The sequence below is a fragment of the Zonotrichia leucophrys genome, chromosome 6 (genome assembly GCF_028769735.1).
Source record: "Zonotrichia leucophrys gambelii isolate GWCS_2022_RI chromosome 6, RI_Zleu_2.0, whole genome shotgun sequence".
Classification (NCBI taxonomy): domain Eukaryota; kingdom Metazoa; phylum Chordata; class Aves; order Passeriformes; family Passerellidae; genus Zonotrichia; species Zonotrichia leucophrys.
The window spans coordinates 19,556,484-19,574,147 of record NC_088176.1 but is presented as its reverse complement, the minus strand read 5'-3'; the positions used below and the strand labels follow the sequence as shown (position 1 = coordinate 19,574,147).

The 17,664-nt window shown below is 45.3% G+C and overlaps 1 protein-coding gene across 1 annotated transcript in view; it reads right to left on the bottom strand.

Annotated features, from left to right (window-relative positions):
- Window positions 1-17,664, bottom strand: part of TLL2 (tolloid like 2) — an 82,815-nt gene that overhangs the window by 22,517 nt on the left and 42,634 nt on the right. Inside the window, exons 3-10 of the mRNA XM_064716216.1 lie at window positions 16,009-16,080; window positions 13,341-13,511; window positions 12,433-12,550; window positions 11,850-12,028; window positions 11,455-11,560; window positions 6,417-6,541; window positions 2,536-2,651; window positions 512-614 (exon numbers count right to left, since the gene is read on the bottom strand). Coding sequence (XP_064572286.1) covers window positions 512-614; window positions 2,536-2,651; window positions 6,417-6,541; window positions 11,455-11,560; window positions 11,850-12,028; window positions 12,433-12,550; window positions 13,341-13,511; window positions 16,009-16,080 — 990 coding nt within the window. The remainder of the gene's footprint in view (window positions 1-511; window positions 615-2,535; window positions 2,652-6,416; window positions 6,542-11,454; window positions 11,561-11,849; window positions 12,029-12,432; window positions 12,551-13,340; window positions 13,512-16,008; window positions 16,081-17,664) is intronic.

Below are 17,664 nucleotides of genomic sequence, written 5' to 3'. Positions count from 1 at the left end.
CAGAGCGGAGTCCTTGCACAACTTGGCATGGCATGGTCTAGTAAGTTCCCTGCTAGGACTACAGAGGCTCAAAGTACAAATACTGTATATTTGTAAACACAGATTCATGACAAATAATGGCAGGAGCGTGGGTCAGGAGCTGTGCAGCTGCTTCATTCTCACTGCCTGACAGTCTTCCCTGGACTTAGGAAAGAGCAATAACAAAACTCCAGAGACTACATTTTTAGTCCCAGCCAGGGCCCTGGCTCACTTCCCTCCCTGCCTCATTTCTCAAGCTGGAAAAGGAAGGAATAAAGCCTTTGTGACCATAGGGCTTGGAGCATGGATCACTGGGAGTGAATACAGCACACCGACATCTCTGGATGGAAACACTGTGGGATGGCCAGCGCACAAGCAGGACCTGGGATCCTTCCAAGTAAAGGAAAGTTTGTTTCTGTTTGTTTTCCCCACCCACTCTCCAAAGCATCAAGCAGAATATACAAAATGCAATTAAAATGAAATAGCTACTCACCCAGTAACGGAGCCTTCCTCCAGTAGCCATCGCGCACCTCCACATAATCATACCAGCAAAGGCGACTTTTAAATAAGTCCATCGATGTGAAATTTAACATGATCTGAAAGGAGAGAGAGCACATTTCTCTTTGGGGAGGGAGTTACTTTAAAGAGAAGACTCTACAGGTTGTTTCATGTTTCATTTTCACTACAGTGCTGCCTAAGTGAGTATGCAAGGTAAAGACAACTGGGCTGTTAGCAGGATTTGTAAACCAACTTTTCTCAAAAAAGAAAGGCTTCTCAAGGTGTTTCAATGAAATCATGACAGTATATGACAGCAGAGAGCCCCTTACTATCAATTCTGTAATTCAAATTCAATACTTTTTAGTTACTAAAATGTTACTTTAAAAAAAGCCCAGTTCAGATTTTTAAAATTAAACCCTTTGGTTTTGAGTAATGTGAAAATCATAGAGAAAGACGTTGTCACAAAGCACACATATTTGGGGTCTATACCTGAATATAAATGACATGTGGAAGAAGTATCAAATTTTGCTAATTAGGTTCCACATTCTGACCATCAAACTCACATCATCACTGTGATGCAATCACATTCAGTGGCTTTAACAAACAGAACATGTCATTAAAATGTTATTTTCATTTCCTTCCTCTCTAAGATGGATCACTGGTCTTGGTCTGGGAGGTCACCTATGGAGGTCACCATTGGCATGTACTTGTATTTTTTTTCTGGTGAGATTTGACCCATGTAATTAATTTACATCCAGAATCTGAACATAGTCACAGAAATGTCTTTATGTTAAAATGGATGTTCTCCCCCAAAGTACTGGCTGGGTGTGCAGAGTGCAGTTGTAATGATGTCACTCACTTTTTTTTCCACAGTTTTGCATTATTCTGACTTTAGACAGCAAAAGGAGATTAATCTGTTTCTATGCAGATGAATGCTATAAGCCCAGTATCTGTTCTGAGCTAACACCTCAGTGCAACAATTTGCACCAACCACTGCATTGAATTGAACAGGTAAACTGAAGCATTTAATCTGAAATCAATTCTTTATTTCCTTTTTCAACACTAGTGGTTCAGCATTAATTAGATGCTGGGTCCTTCCTGACACAACTCTGAAGAGGCTGAGAAGCAAAGGGAGAGTTTACAGTAGATTGACACCAGGAAACTCTCAGTGCTACGGTTGTCAAACCTGGACAGCTCTTGGCCCTCCTGCCCCAGCGATGCTCTCCCTGCAGCTGGTGGCAGGAGCTCAGCATGGCATGGGACTGGGCTTGCAGGTGACAGAAACAGGTCCTGGAGCCCGGCAGCTGCTGCAAAACAAATGAGCTCTGCGCGTCTCGGTCCGAGCGTGAGCCTTAAGCGTGTCTGCAGGGTGATCCTCAGCAAAGTCACTCTGCCAAGGAGGGGGCTGCTCATTCCTGCAGCCTGCCATGGTGTGGCAGGCCTGAAGGGCTGGTGTTGCTGGATTAAGGAAAGATTTCATTTCTACAGGAAGATCAATAAAACAAAGGGAGCTGGGAGGAAGGTGGACAGGGTGGGTGATTGATGTGCAGCGGGGCTTGGCATTTCCAGGCGGGAAGTGGGAGTGCCCTGACAGGGACATTGTGCCTGCATGACAGGGGCAGGCCACGGATGTCACTCACGGCTCCTCAGCTCCCTTCAGGACCCCAGACTGCCGCACATTTTATCTAACTCATCTGACTGGCTTTGGAATGTGTGCTTGCCAAATCTAACAGGTGGCAGGAAATGTCCATGCAGGGTTTACTCTCAAACTGAGAGGGAGGATCAGAGATCAACACACAGCCCAAATATGTGAGGGGCTCTGCTCCAGCATCACCATTTCTCAAAATCACATATTCCTGACTCCAGCTCTCTCCTGAGTGGTGCTCAGGAGCCTTTCCAGGCTCCATTCCTGCACACCAGGCATGCAGAGATCTTCTGGCAGGTTCTAACACTGTCATCACAGGCAAAACCTCACATGAGGGAAGTGCAGAGTATACCTTGCGCTGCTGTGGCACCTACCTTCTCCCCTGGGGTCACCGAGATCCTCCAGACACAGTGGGAATAGGAGGGGTAGCCATTTGGAAAGCCAGGGGCTGAGAAATTACCTGTTGAATCTTGCAAGGTCTCTCCACAAGCTGCAGGAAAGGGGAAAAAAACCTATCAAAAAGGAGTGACTCTGAAAGACATCAGGGTCTGCCAAACTGACTGCTCATGGCTGCTGTGTGCAGGCTGGTGGCTGGCACTCCAACAGGGCTCATTCATGGTACTGGCCAGAGGTCACTAACCACCTGCAGCCTTGCCAAAGGGCTGGTGGGAAATTTGTCAGAATTTCTGGGATGGAAGATGATCAGTGCCAGGACATATGAAACAGCTACTAAAGAAGAACCCTTCTTCCTTCATCATCCTTCCACATGCCAGCACTTTCAGGTTTCAGTTGAGGAATATCTCATTCACTAATCAAATGCAAAGTATTAACCCCATCCCAGTTCACAACCCCATACTGCTGCCAGCAAATCTGTTTTCACTTCATTACAAGCTGCTCAATGAAGTTCTCCTTAGTTACCATTGTAAATTTTCTTTTTTGGGCTTAAAACATCCGACACAAAAGCAGGACAAGTCCCATCACCTTCATGTTTCAGCTGCCCAGCACCTTCCTGACCACCACACTGCACAGGACAAAATATGAGCGCAGCAGTCCATTGCTCTTCAACTTCCTGTTCTGTGGCCTGCTGCAGTTGATGAAATGTAGATCCCAGAGTGACTTTTGGGAAGCAAAGAATATGCACATGCATATGATCCTTTAGGGAACTGCAGCTTCCAACATCTGGAAAAGCTGTGACTACTGTAGTTCTGCTCTCTGAGACAGGATGGCTGAGCTGGAACAAGGACCATCCACACCTGCAGAGCACCTGGCTGGCTGGGTGGGAAGACCACAAATATCAAGGGTCCCATTCCCTTGACAGTGCCCACCAGGCACATCCAAATGCCAATTGCAAGGAGCAGGGACCGTGGCTTGCCTGCTTCCCAGTTGCTTTTCCAGTTTCACAACCAACCAATATTATAAAGCTCCACTGCACCTGGAACTCTGTTTCCTCAGAGATGGCAAGGCAGCCCCCAAGAATCCCTGACTGAGCAGCAGTGCTTTGAAAGATCCGCAAGGCCTTCCCTTTCTCATGGAAATGCCAGGGGTTGTTCCTCTGCTTGATGCTATCACAGGGTAATTTTGCAGCCATGATTACATTTAGATGGGCGGGTATGCAGTTGGAGGTGAAAAGAGACAGGTTCCATTGAAAAAAGTATAATATGTTCAAGCAGGGGAGAAGGAGTTACCTAATCTGCAATTTCTTAATTTCCCTAAGGAAGTTTGATTCACAGCTTAGCAGATCAGACTAGATGAAGGAATGTGGGGACACAGAAAGAAGCTTTTTATTTATTTATTTTTTTAATAAATAGGAGATTCCAATCCACAACTCACCAGAATAAATAAATGTTCTTTTTTTTTTTGCTCAAAAATCTATTTAAACAAATATGAAATTATAAAGGCAGCTCAAAATCAGAGGAAATGTGCACAACATGAACATAGTGATAGGAGATTATTACCCTCAGATGAGCCATAGTGAAGGTTCCCAACAGGCCAGACTTAATTCTCCCAGAGTGTAATTACACAATGACTGGCAAGACCCTATAATTATGAACAGGTACTATTGTGTCTACTTGCAAAGACTACATTGCTGAAATATGAAAGCAGACCTATCTAACTCTCTGCCTCCCCAGCCCCTGTGCCAGGCTGGAGCAAAGTGCAGAGCAGGGGAAGCACAGCAGAGAGCAATGCATCTTTGCGGGGAGAGCACAACCTCTTGCAGAGCACCCTAAAAAGCAATATGACTGTACTCAGTAGCAAAGAAGACAACAAGTCCAAGAAAGAACTGTTCAGCACTTCTGGGATCTGAGAAACTGAGCAGGTAGAAAGGAACAGAGGTGAAAAGCAAAGCAGTAAAGTGAATGCTTCAGAACTCATTTGCAAATGAAGCAGTTGGGTGACAGGCACTTACAGCTCATCAGCTGGCTACTGGTACACTGTATCCTTTTGAAAATGCCCAGAGAACTGGAGAAAATTATATAATGCAGGACCATTCTCAATTTACTGTTTAACCATTCCTGCACAATTAGCACAGCTACACAAGCCTTCTTCCTTTAGCACAGCATCAGACAACAGGATGAGCTGTTTTAAAGCTTTTGAAGTCACTGTAGTCATCAAATCCTCAACTGTGCAGCCATAGCAAATCTAGCATTAACTACTCTGTAGCAGACTGAGCTTGCCTTCCAGAAATTCCTTCAGTGAATTTCATTTCATTTCACCTGGCTTGGCACTAACTTTAACCCAGCAGGTATAAGCTTTGAGGAATTAAGAGCAATTTAGACCAGCAGGACTTTAGAATGGACAAGCTAAGCAAGCCCTAAGTGTAGCAGGCACGTGAGCTCCAGTCTAATGAGCTGGAGAGCCCTGTTTCTCACAACAGACACAGCAGTTGTTCTGGCTGATTCCAGTGGATGTAATTCCTGTAACTCATCCTTCACCATACTATCACTTTTTTTGGGGGATATTATTAGGTATTCTCAGATGGAGACTCTCTTTGTAAAAGGGAAGCCATCTGCCACACAACTTCTGAATTATGTTGCTGCATTTTACCCTAAAATCCTCAGCTTGCCTGCTGAACAAAGTGTCTTCATCCTCAAGTCTCATTCAGACCCTGCTTGAACACACAGATGAAGTCCTTTGGTTTTGAACCCCTTTGCTTTGTATTTTGCAGAGTAAGAAAACTTTCCAAGCTACAGATTCAAATAGCAGAAGAAGATATCACTGTCATTAAATATATTGCACCTCTTCTCCTAAGATGCAACTTATAAATCTTAAGAAAAAAAAAAGCAGAACAACGGGCATTTGAAAAAAAAGTTTAGTAGGCTTAAATCTCTAATTATTTTCCTGCCTAATATGTTCTGAACTGCAATAACCTCTGCTTTGTAAAAAAAAAAATAGGTAGGAAAAGTTCTACTTCACAAATGGAAAACTTGAGACTCACAGAAGAGTCCTCATTTTAAAGAAAGTTGCTTTGTAGTTTTTACTTAGTACCTCAGGCCAAAGTGGCTTTTCAGCTTGCCTTGAGAAATCTAAATCTGTAATTGATTCTTCCAGCTATGGGAATGAAAAGCCTGGTTGGATTAAGTCTGACTCCAACAAAAAAAACATAGTGCAAAACAAATGAACCCCTAGATTAATCCATGAGATAATTTTGCAAGAACAACATTTTATTCAACCAAAATCAATTTAGAGATAATGATGAGTGTAAAAAGAAAAATGTAATTATGAGGTAAAAAGAAAAAAAATAATTAGAACTAATAGACCTACAAGTTATACCACCCATTATAAGATAAAAGCAGTAATCTTCAAACATATAGACCCTGAAGCCCTCAGAATTCATTCTAGACCCTTATGGACTCATACTTTCTGACCTGTAGTTGGATATAGAAAAAACAGTGGATTTGCACACCAACTATCCTCCACTTTCAAGGGCCTCAGTCTACCAGACACCTTTCCACCATTTTGCTACCTCCTAGTCCCCACTCTGTCCATAGCCTTGTACATCAGTTCAATTTCCTACAAATAGAGTCTACACTGGAGCAATCTGAAGCCCTAAACCCAACAAGAATCCTGGCAAAGTACCAACAGGAGACACATCTTAGGCATGTTCTCTTCTCCCCCATGGCTCCAGCCTAAAGCATTTGATAGCCTGTGTTTCCCGAGTCTCTTTCCTCAAAGGCTGGGCTCTTGAACTCCAATGCTCTGCACACAAGCGACGTGTCTGTGGTGAAGCCGGCTCCACGTGCCAGGCCATACTTACCTGGGCACTTGTACAGCTTCCTCGCCTGGGCGATGTCCCCCTGGCTCAGGCGCACGCGCTGACCGATGGTGGGCCGCACCCCGTTGTCGTCTCGACGGGGAAGGATGGTGTCGAGGAAAACCCCTCTGAAGGGAAGAGCAGAGACACACAGAGCAGCGAAGGAGGGAAAGTGACACAGTGAACAGAAAGCAGAGCTGGCAGGCCTCCCATACCCATCCCCCTGACCATATATCCCGTGCTAACAAGCAGTAGTGTTTCAGCTTCTAATAACTGCTAACTATCTCAAGACAGCCTGCTCACTATAGGAGACAGCTTCCAAATGTACAAGCAAGTCTGCCAAGCCAAATTCCTCTTGGATATCTCAAAATTGCTGCTGCCTCTCTTTGAGGTAGCACATTCCTTGCCATAAATCAGAGAAAGCAATGAAATATTCCTGCAGACAGTTCATGGCACATCTGGCTCAGCTGGAGCACAGATCTGGCGTTTAAGCCAAAGAAGCAGAGGAAGGGGAGTTTTCCCAGTAGTAGATAGGGTTGGGCTGGCAGTGTCTGTGGCTGCCACAGACAAGAGGAAAAGATCATGTGCTCTACCTTTGTTCTGTATGAGTTTCCAAGCTAGTAACTCCACTTGTCTCTACCTCTTTTCACTTGCTACTATTTCTTCCATGTGCTTCACACTCAGGAGCTCTTCACTGCACTTCTGATCTCAGTCCAGTGAAGGATTTAAGCTCAGGCCTCACTTCTATCAAAATGCAGTTCATGTAGCCAAGCAAGCGCTTGCACACAAAAAGAGATCCCAAGGGAGCATTAGGATTGTAGGGAAGGAGGGAGGGAATCGGAAACCTCAACTCCAGGTTGGCAAAATCCAAGCTGTTGCAGCCAGGCTGTCCAGTCCACAGGAAGCTTTCACTGCACCCCTGAATGCCACACAGGCTTGGGGATGCCAAGGCTAGCACTGAGCTTTACCTTCAGCTTCAGCTCAGTGAGGCAGACTGCTCTTTCTGAAGGACAGGATACAACTGTCCAGAGAGCCCAATGGGAAATCAGGAAAGAAGCAATAATTTTAGTGCTGCCTAGTCCAGAGGTGGGGAGGGAAGGGGGAAATTGTTTTGTAAATATTCAAACTGAAGAAAGAAATAGAGGAAAGGAATTTAATCTGTTTTGAAAACTGGAATCAGCTGTTGCATGGGAGATGTTGGCATTTTTTTCAACAGTAGAAAAATTCCTGATCAGCACCAAAACCAATACTTACGAGACTTGAGGTAAGTCCTGCAAATTTCAATTTATTAATTCAGTTTGTTATTCTAAATGCCAACTGCATGCCTTGGGCTGAATTTATTTAAGTTTATGTATTGAAATAAATCCTCCAATTCCAGAAACACCACAAGCATAGAAACAGGTCAGTTTGCTCACAGTAAATTTTCAAGTCCTCAGGAGCTCACAGAAGATCCCAGCATTTGGCAGGGACATACTTCTGTGGCCTCTGAAATGCTTTCTGCAGATCTCCAAGCTCAACCAGGGAAGAATGAGTGAGTTTAATAGAAAAACACCACTTGCACATGCAAAGTTTTGATTCTTTTTCCCATTCCAGCCCTCACAACTGTGCACTCACAGCCCTCAGCTTTCTGCACGTAGTATATACCTCAGGCACTGCTCACACAACACAAACAACCCACACAACTTCAAATTACCCTTGCTACCTGCCAAACACATTTTCTTCTAGAAGGCTGTGCTCTCTACTCAGGCAGTAAGATTTTTGGTTTTGCCTTTTCCTCCAATTGAATTTTTTCTCCTTTCACATGCATTGCTGAACATGACTCTCAACTACAGAGCAGTAAGTACAGCTTCTCTCATTTTGCCATCAAAGGAAGCAAGAATAGGAGAATCTGTCTGGCCCAAGCCACACAAGTCCCAGAAGTCTCATGCTATCCACTTAAACCTCATCTGCTTAGAAACATTTGGTACGTAAAGTTGCACATTTGGTGAGTGTCTCTAAAAGTGCAAATACTTTAACTCAAAAGTTAATAAACAACAAACAGACATCATTAAACAGAGCAGCTCAGGAAGTCAAACACCATGCTTGAGTAAAATACCTCAACTCCCCTCCCAGAGGTAGGAGAAGAACCCATGAATCCTGGATGCCCCATGCTCTTGCTGTCCAGGCACAGGCAGAACACACATTAGCTGCCCAATGCAGCGTAAGCCAAGCAAACACCCCACCATTCCTACCAGCAAAGAACAACAGAGTCTGACAGGAGACTCACACAAGTCAGCAGCATCTGCACAGCACCCTGAACATGCAAAGTGCCAGGCCAATGCTATGAAATTATCAACTGACCTCAACAGATGCTAAACATTCATGTCCCAGGAGACAGGGTAACAAATAGAGGTGCCTAAGCAGCACTCAAGGAAGAAGATATTCAAGGCAGGTTAAGGACCCAGCTGCAGGCGCCCACCTTATATCTCCACGTGCACAAGAGAGACAGCATGACTCTTCATGCAGTAAAACCTGTGGAAGATCTCTGTATGCCTTGTGCAGGATTAGGACAGTGCATTGCAAACACAAGATGTGCCTCCTGGGCATGGAGGCAGTGCTACCTACACCCTCACTTGAACAGGAGCTTTGCAGAGGTCATGTTTTGTAACTCCAGACTCTGCTGTCATGTCTACTAGCAAGCCACTCACTGAATTAAGGTAACCAGCTGCTTGCTTAGGGCTTTGTAAACGTTTAAACTTTCTTCTTGTTAAGTTGCCATTTATAGGTCTCGACAGCTGTAAAAGAAATTGTTTCATGATACAGCAACATTCAGTTTAGATTGCTGCTATGTGTTGTAAGGAATGCACCAGGAAATAAAAGCCTGCAGCCACACTCTGCACAACAGGCAAATTTCTGATCTAGATGAGAACAGAAGTTCCAATGGTAAAAACTTGTTCCTGATGTCATTACAGCCTCTTGTGCTATACTCGTATTTCTATTAGCCACAGACAAAAATGAGAGGCATATTTTGCTACGAAATGGAAAGGGATGACTCTGCACCAATCCTCAAAAGTATCACTGGAAACTGCTAGGACTCATCAAATCTCAGAAAGGCTATACCTTTCTGTCCCAGGTAAAAAGTTTAGAATAAAAAGGGCCCAGCATTTATAGCAGCATTTGACCATGGCAAGCACCATATGATTTACTATCACCAATATTGACCGTTAAAAGCTAAAAACAAGGTTATACTAAGTGCCAGGTAAGAATTGCTACAAGAGAGCAAGTCACAGACATGGCTGTGTGTCCTTCCCCTGCTCACTCACACATCCCATCTCCACTGGTCAGGTGCTCACACCATCTTACATTGACTTTTGGTGTCTGCTACTGCATTAACACACTCAATGCAGACCTTCCCTTGCAGGCCCAAGCAGAAACTCTCTCCCTTTCCTAGCCACTGATCTGAATGAAACCTGCTGGAACTTAAAACCTTCATGGACTCTGTGCTTGTGTCAGTTTGGGTTGCAATTGGCCAGCAAACCTCAGTGAGGTGGGAAGGTCAGGTGCATGCCCCCACCAGTCTCTCTGGCTGGTCAGTGCATTGCTTCCTTAGGGGAGCAGGTGTCAAGACAAGTCTTGGCAAAGCAAAAGCCAATTCCAGCCCTGCTTATTTGTGCTGAGAGCACAATCAGCCTACCAGGGCACTCAGTGCTCAGTTCAATTACTGCACAAAGACTGCAACTGGGGTAAGGGTGGGTCACAGAGACAAAGAGCTTAAAGAAAACAGACTTAAAAATCCTATCAAGCACCAATTTAAATCTAGCAGGACTCTTGCCATTTTTACCCATTTTGGTCCGGCAGTGCTCTGAAGGACCCTAGTTTTCAAGAGACACAGACTCAAAGGCATCCACAATATAAATGGCGGTAATAACTTAATCCTGCTTTTGTGCAAGACAATTCAAACCATTAAGAGTTCAGCAAATGCTAGGAGGGTCCAGCAGATGCTTCAAGGGAAGAAAAATTGTTTGCTTTGGATATCTAATGCAAAGAAATCTGCAAAGTCTGCAAAACACCCTTGCTCAGGCACCATCTCCTCCTGCCACAACAAGCAGCATTTCAGCAATTTTCCACTTGTTAGTGTGAAGTTGTCAAAAGAAAAGCACAAACCAACAGGCTTGGCCCTTCAATACAACAGGAGAGTAAGAAAATGTAAGTCACAAAGACATTTTAATTTTTGCAACAAAATTTTTCCAAGAGTGTGAATACTTCCACTGTACCTTCCAACCCCTTTACTCACAGTATGTAGTGACAGAAAGCTCTTGGGAAAGAGCAATAGTAGGATTCATGAAAGAAAACTTCTAACAGTGCAGCAAAATGAATCTGGTCATCCAGTAACTCTCATTCCAAACACAGGACATAACTGTGTTTATATCACCTCTCTATCCAGTGGAGCAGTCTGATCAGAAAATAGCCCCCATTTGGAGGTATGAGATGGGAGTCAAGGACAAACAGCCTGTGCAGAAACTGGCATTAGTTGGGGAAGGACTGATAACTCCTCCATGAAAAAACCCAGACACACAGAACCACACAGCTGCAGAGGCCATGAGTGAAAGCTCATGCATAAATGGGTAAAAAACCACCCAAGCAATTAAAGATCATGATCCAGAGTTCAACTCTCCCTCAACACAACCACTAGAGACTCTGATGGCTGTATTGTGACTCCAAAGCATAAGCTGGACAACCAAGAGATTCAAAGCTTGTTCTAGTATGACCCAACATGCACATGGGCAGATATGCACACAGATACACATGTGCTGTCTGGGAAGGCTGCGAAGAATGTCAGCAAGGCTTTGGAAACTGTGAGATTACCAGGATTATTACTGAGCAAATATAGTGGAAAGGGGAAAACAGCAGTCCACCACACTATACCTTGCTTCTTCAAATACTTTCTGAGCCTTGCAATGCAGCAATAGATCAGAGGTCTCCTTCTAGGCTCGATATATCCCACAGAGCCAACCGCAACTACCAAAAATGGTCCTAAGGACATGTAACCTTGAATTATCACCTGGAGAACGTGTTCCTAGCATAGTGCATGATGCTGTCAAAGTCATAGGTCTCTCCAAGTGAGTTCACTTCCCCAGCTTCCATCTTTAAAAAGTTGTACTCCTGACCTGTGATGACAAACAAAAAGGAAAATAAACAAACCATTCTTAGAGAATAAAAAAAAACCCAACTTTTACCTGTGGGAGCCTAGAATGAAATAGATATGCTCCTCTGTTTCAACAGCTCCAGCTGGACATCCAAAATTTCTATTCATACAGCTATTTTGACCCTTACTCCGCAGCAATATTTCTTCTTCTCTATCCCAATCTTCAGACCATCAGCATTTTCCACAAGTGTAGCAAGAAAGGTTTCTACCCAGACAAAAGCCAGGTGGAATAACCTGAAGCATGATTTTACCTTGCTGTATGTTCTCTCTGATGATAGTGACATGCTGGTCCCTGTCAGGCCGCGTGTGCTCGTGCCAGAAACCCACCACATGACCCAGCTCATGAGCCACGATACCAAACTTGTCACAGTTCTTTCCAATGGAGATTGCCTGAGGGCCCCCACCCCGGCGACCCACATAGGAGCAACACCTGGAAAAGAAAACCCATAAACCCATCAGCACATCAGTGACTTGAGAAACTCTAAAACACAGGAACAGAGCATGGCATATGGCAGGGTTCAGGACAGGCCAGCAGTTCCATACACTATATGCACTTACATGTTAAGTACAAAGAAAACATAAAGAAAAAAGTGTGTACCTATAAACAAGCACAGGTACACTGAAGAGTTATCTCAAGAAAAAAGAATCCAGAAAGGCTTAGCACCTTCTGAGCAAATACTAAATGATCCTCACTGAAAGTGACCAGTTGCATCTCTGTGACAGATAGATTTCCAAGCTAGCCATTGGTGTTTTCTGGGCCAGACTTACAAAGCCAGGTGTGACTGAAAGTGCTGTTTGCAATAGAGAGCCGCAGGGAATGTGTGCATCACTTACCCACACGTTCTGTACGTGAACACAATGAAGCTCTCTTCATCAGTCCTCTCCACAAAGGTCACACAAGTGTGCTTCTCCCAGTGCCTCATTGCTTGCTTAAAGATAGCTCTCTGAGTTCCTGGAAAGGAAACCAAGAGGAGCAAACAGTGAAGGCCAGGCTTTCAGGAAAATCTCTAATGGATTTTATCTGGATATGGGAGCAGTCAACCTTTCAAACAGCCAACCTTATACTGTAGACACCTCTTGGACTCTGGGGCCCACTTCCAGCTATAGCATTACCTTCCTGTATCATCTTTTCTCTCCTTATACCTGATGAATTTACTGCTCTAATTAAATAGGTAGAAAACTTTACAGATGAAGTACATCAATATTTGTGAATATAAAACATGTCACCTTTCTAGGTACAGGCCATTCTGGCAGAGCTGCCAGGTGGTCTGATCTGAACACCACACACAAGTGATGTGCCAAATTTGCTCTCATGACATGAAGTAATGACCATGCCCATCTTTCAAGACCAAGGAATCTCATGAGTGCTACAGATGCTCCTCAAAACTAAGGCAAAGTTATTGTCAGGACCCCAGAGTACTTCTGCTCCTGCTCTTCCAACAGCAGAGAGAATGCTCTTCTGGAAAAACAGGGGGCAAGCACAGCTCACAGGTGCTGGCCTCTAAAGAAAAGTGACTCAGTCACTCAAGGATTCCTTGGACTCCAAGAGAAGAACCATCTCAGGGCACACCTCAGCTTCAGGCTTCCACAGTGCACAACTCCTTGTGCACTCATTCCCACCCTACCTCAGCAGACAGATTCCCAAGGACCTGAGTCTGTGGGATAATTCTGCTCCAAAGATTTCCTGCACAGTTTGACACACAGACCCATGGCAAAGAGAAAGCAGTGTTTTCACCACTGACCGGTGAAATTTCCTCCGATGACATAGGGGATGACGCCCCCAGGCCAGATCCTCTCGGCCCGGGCCGTGGTTGCCCTGCGCACTCTGGCAGAGGGGTGTGCATCCATCCCGGGCTCATCCGTGTGCTCCTTCCTCCTGGGGCTCCCTGCAAGCGTCCTGTTCTGCCTGCCGTCTGCAACACAGAGTGGCAATACTGTTTAAATCCTCTTTAGCTCCACCTGCAGCCCTCAGGCAATACCCTGGAGCTTCAGAAAAAGATAAAAAGAAAAAGCAAGGTGTTAAACCAAAACAGAAGTCATAACTTGATTTGCCAGTGATTTTTTTGGGACTTTGAGACTGCTAATCTATAGAAAACTGTCCCTTCTTGTTTTGGAGCCTCCATATGCACCATGCCAAAGCTGCTCTCCCATTAGGGTGTCAAAGCACATCCTTCCCTGTCTCTAGCCACTCCTTCTCTGCAACAGCAACTTCACAGATGGGGACACAGTACTCAAGGGGAACAGAAGGTGGAAATCAAGCTTAGATGTCACTGTATATTCTCAACTTGCCCTATCTATCCACTCATCTGCAGAGAATGGTTTGTTCTATTATGAACAGCTTCACAGCAACAACTACTCATTTGAGCTGGCTTGGAAGAAGGTGACAGACTCCTAACTCTGAAATCTGTACTGAAAAGTATTACTTTGGTTTCACATACCAGGTCTTGGGTGGTTTGGAAATCTATAAAGATGGGACAGTCTCTGTTGGAGGAGGATGCTCAGGATGGGAAAAACAGAAGTGCAGATCTCCATCCATGCTGAATCTCTTCATTTTAATGAAAAGGAACAAAAATACAAAAGGGAAAGCACAACACATTTCTTGTTTCAAAGGGGGCAGGAGCCCTGCCTGTGTGGTGTTCAGCACTGACCTTGAAATCTGCAAGCAGATTCACACAGGCTTCTAGGCAGACCCTATCCCTTGCCCTGCATTTGTGCTGCTGCTCAGTATCTGCTCAGGTACTGGTTATGCCTACACAAGTTGCACTTTTAATGGTTATGCCTACATGAGTTGCACTTTTAATGTGCTGGCACCTTTACTCAAAAAATCCTTTACTCAAAGCTTCCTGGTTGTTCCCCCCCTAATTGAGGTGCCATGGGCAACTCAAACCCTCAAAGCAGCCACAGTCCAGCTGAGCTTTACAAGCCTCTGTGTGCAGACACCACTGCTTAGATAAGCTCCCTGTGCTGCTCAGCCAACTCATCAGCTGGACTAGGGCAGGGGAATGACAGAGTACGGGGGTTGCTATGCCTTCAGCGAGTGCTGGCCTCAAGGGTCACTCCAAGGTGAACATCTTTGTCACTCTGAGGAGCAGCACCACTGACAGTGGCTCACAGCACACTGCTGTGCAGCCCAAGGATGGCAATTTGTATGTAAATCAGCAAGACTGGCCGCAGCTTTGCTTTCCAAGTCAGAGGCATGGGCTGCTGGGTTATTAAAAAGCACAGGTCCTGCTAAGACCTTCCTCTAGTGACCAGGGGGGCTGCTGAGAGCCTCTTCCCCCATTCATCCCTCCAGCTGAAGCACCAGTAAGCAAACCACTACTGTCAAGGCTGAGGGGATCAATACAATGGGAAGGAAATCCAGGCAGCGTAAGGGAATGAAAAGAATGAACTTTAAACCCTCCCTCCTGCTTCACCAGGTCAAGCCCTTCCTGCTGAAGACCTTGCTCTGAGCTGCAGGACAAAAACGGGAATTTGCCTTTTGTTCCTGTTACTCCTAAGCACCTTCCTGCCATTTCAGAGGCTGCCCCATCCCCAGGCCAGCTGCTGGATCCTGGAAGGCAGATGCTCTGAGGTTGGGGGTTCTCCCAAAAAAGGAAGAACCACCCTCCTGCCTACACCTGCTATTGCTGGTACCAGGCACCAGCACAAACATTGGCATTAAAAGGGCCACAGCTAGAAGAAGTGACAGGGTCTCAGGATAGAAGTAGTCTTGTCTTCTATCCACAAACTGCTCCTGTGCCTGCCCAAAATTTCTGTGGATTTGCACATGGGCAGCTCCTGATAGCAACCCCAAGGGAGGAGGCGTCTGCCCTGGGCTCTGCTGTGCCTGGTGCAGCAGCAGCTCTGCACAGGGGACTCTGGGTCCTCACTTCTGTGCATCAACGCTTCCATTCCTTGCCAGCAACACACTCTTGGGCAAGTCCTCCTCACCAACAGCTCTTGACTGCTCCTTAGTAGGTACTTTTCTGCCTTTAACAACTGAAATTTATTAAATTCTCCTCCCTGGAGAGGCCTGACGCATTCTTCTAGCAGGGCCTACTTGTGGGTAAGAGTGAGCTGTTGCCTCTGTATAACTTTGGTTATTTTTCCCCTTTCGTTCACTTATTAAATTATCTTTATCTCAACCAATGGGTTTTCTCACTCTTGCTTTCCCTGCTTTCTCACCTCTCCTGCTGGAGGAGGGGAATAGTGACTTGGCTTGGCTTCTGGCTGGGGTCAACCCACCACATTATACAAGGCAAACCCACCCCTTCAAAGAGTCCACCAACAGCAAAGAATGCATGGGCAGGGCTGATCTCCCAGGCATGGAGGCACACACATGTACAAAACAGTACAAAATATGTTTTTACAGAGGGTAAAAAAAGTAAATAAAAGATACCCAAAGGTCTGGGTGGGGTACCACATTACCCTTTTTAACTGCTTTGTCACTGTGGTCGGTTGAAGTGGCATTTTCACTTGACACCTCTTCTCCCAGGCCTCCTGCAAAGGAAAAAAGAGCAGAGACTCATCTCTGGTGAGCTGGCTGGCAGAGCTCTGATGTGGAAAGGACAGCAGCTATCAGTAATGCCAGCTGGGGGTCTGCTGGCCACAGAAACTGTCTGCCTTCCCTGTTCAGGGAGCAGGGACTAAACCCTTGATAGAGCTAGACACTTTTCCTAGATTTATTCCTAGCTTACAGTGACACTTTGCAACTCATTACTATACCATGCCTAAGTTTCTCCATATGCTGAACAAGCAGAAAGTCTCTTCTAGGGAAGGCTAATTTCATGGAAATTTAATGAGAGCAGGAGCTGAACGAGCTGATCTCTGTAGAGGTATTGCAAGAGCAAGTTTCTGTAGTCTTGGTGGCAAGATAAAGCAAGAAAAGCATGGTGAACCACCACATGCAGAAAAGAATACAGTGTTGATCATACAGCGCTGCTGGATGCAGTGTGGACACTTCCAAGAGGGATGTCTCACTTCCCAGACAGCTGGACACCTTCCAGTCACTGAAGCAGTCCTGCTTTGCCAGCTGGAAAACTCTCCTTTGCTCGGGAGCTGGCTTCTAGCAAATCCTTCTCCAGCCTATCCAACAGGGCAAGGACAGGGGAAAAGGGATATCTCTGGCAGCTTGGAGAAGACTGAGAGGATGGTAACAAATCTCCAACATTATACTACTATAACCGATATGAGTATCAGGAAAATGATGATGAAAGATAGCTACAAAACAATTCAGAAGAAAATAAAATACCCAGTCTTTCAGCTGGCTATAGGTTAGAGCCTCCTAGTCCAAGAGACACAGTAAATCAGGGGTTTGTCTCCCAAAGGAAGTGCCATAGTTTAACAGAGCTTGGCTGGACAAAAGCCATTAGATGTGTGAACAGGAACAAGCCTGATTCAACAAGATGGATTGCTCTGAACTCTATCACTCTTTTCCAGCTTCAATGTCCCATCCCAAGATTTCCCTTTGTTTTCTTTCATGCCCAGTCCTCGTCACTTCCTTAAGCCCAAGCTCAACAAAAGTTCCTCTCCTCAGTTTTACATCCCCAGGACTTCTCCCACCCCCACCCCTGCAAAGTATGCTATTCTTCACACAGTATCTCATTCCATTTAAAGGAAACCCCAACTAGCCATTCATCACCAGAATTATTAAGGCATGCAGTCTTTGCTGAGGCAAAGGATAATTTTGTATTTCTAAATAAATGCAGCTTGCTTCCAGTCACAAACAGATTGCTTCTTAATTGAACTTAGGAGGTGAATTATATGGTGAATTAGGGAAAAAGAACAACTCTGTATTTAGTGAATTGTTCTCCTAAGAGGGAGCTGCACGGGATTGAATTGCAAATGATGGCACCAACCCCTGGAGCCGGCCCCCGTGCGCTGCCCGAGCCGCTGACCTCTGCCGCGCCGGTGCCGCCGAGCGCGCGGCTGCTCCGAGCCCTGGGCGCATTCTTTCCCAGAGATCAGCACAGGCCCTGGTTTCTTATGCAAAGAGGAGGTTTGAATAAACTAGTGTGACTAATGAAATCTACAACATCTTTGCATACTTTGTCTTATAGCAGCCCGTGAAAAGGGAGAGCGCTG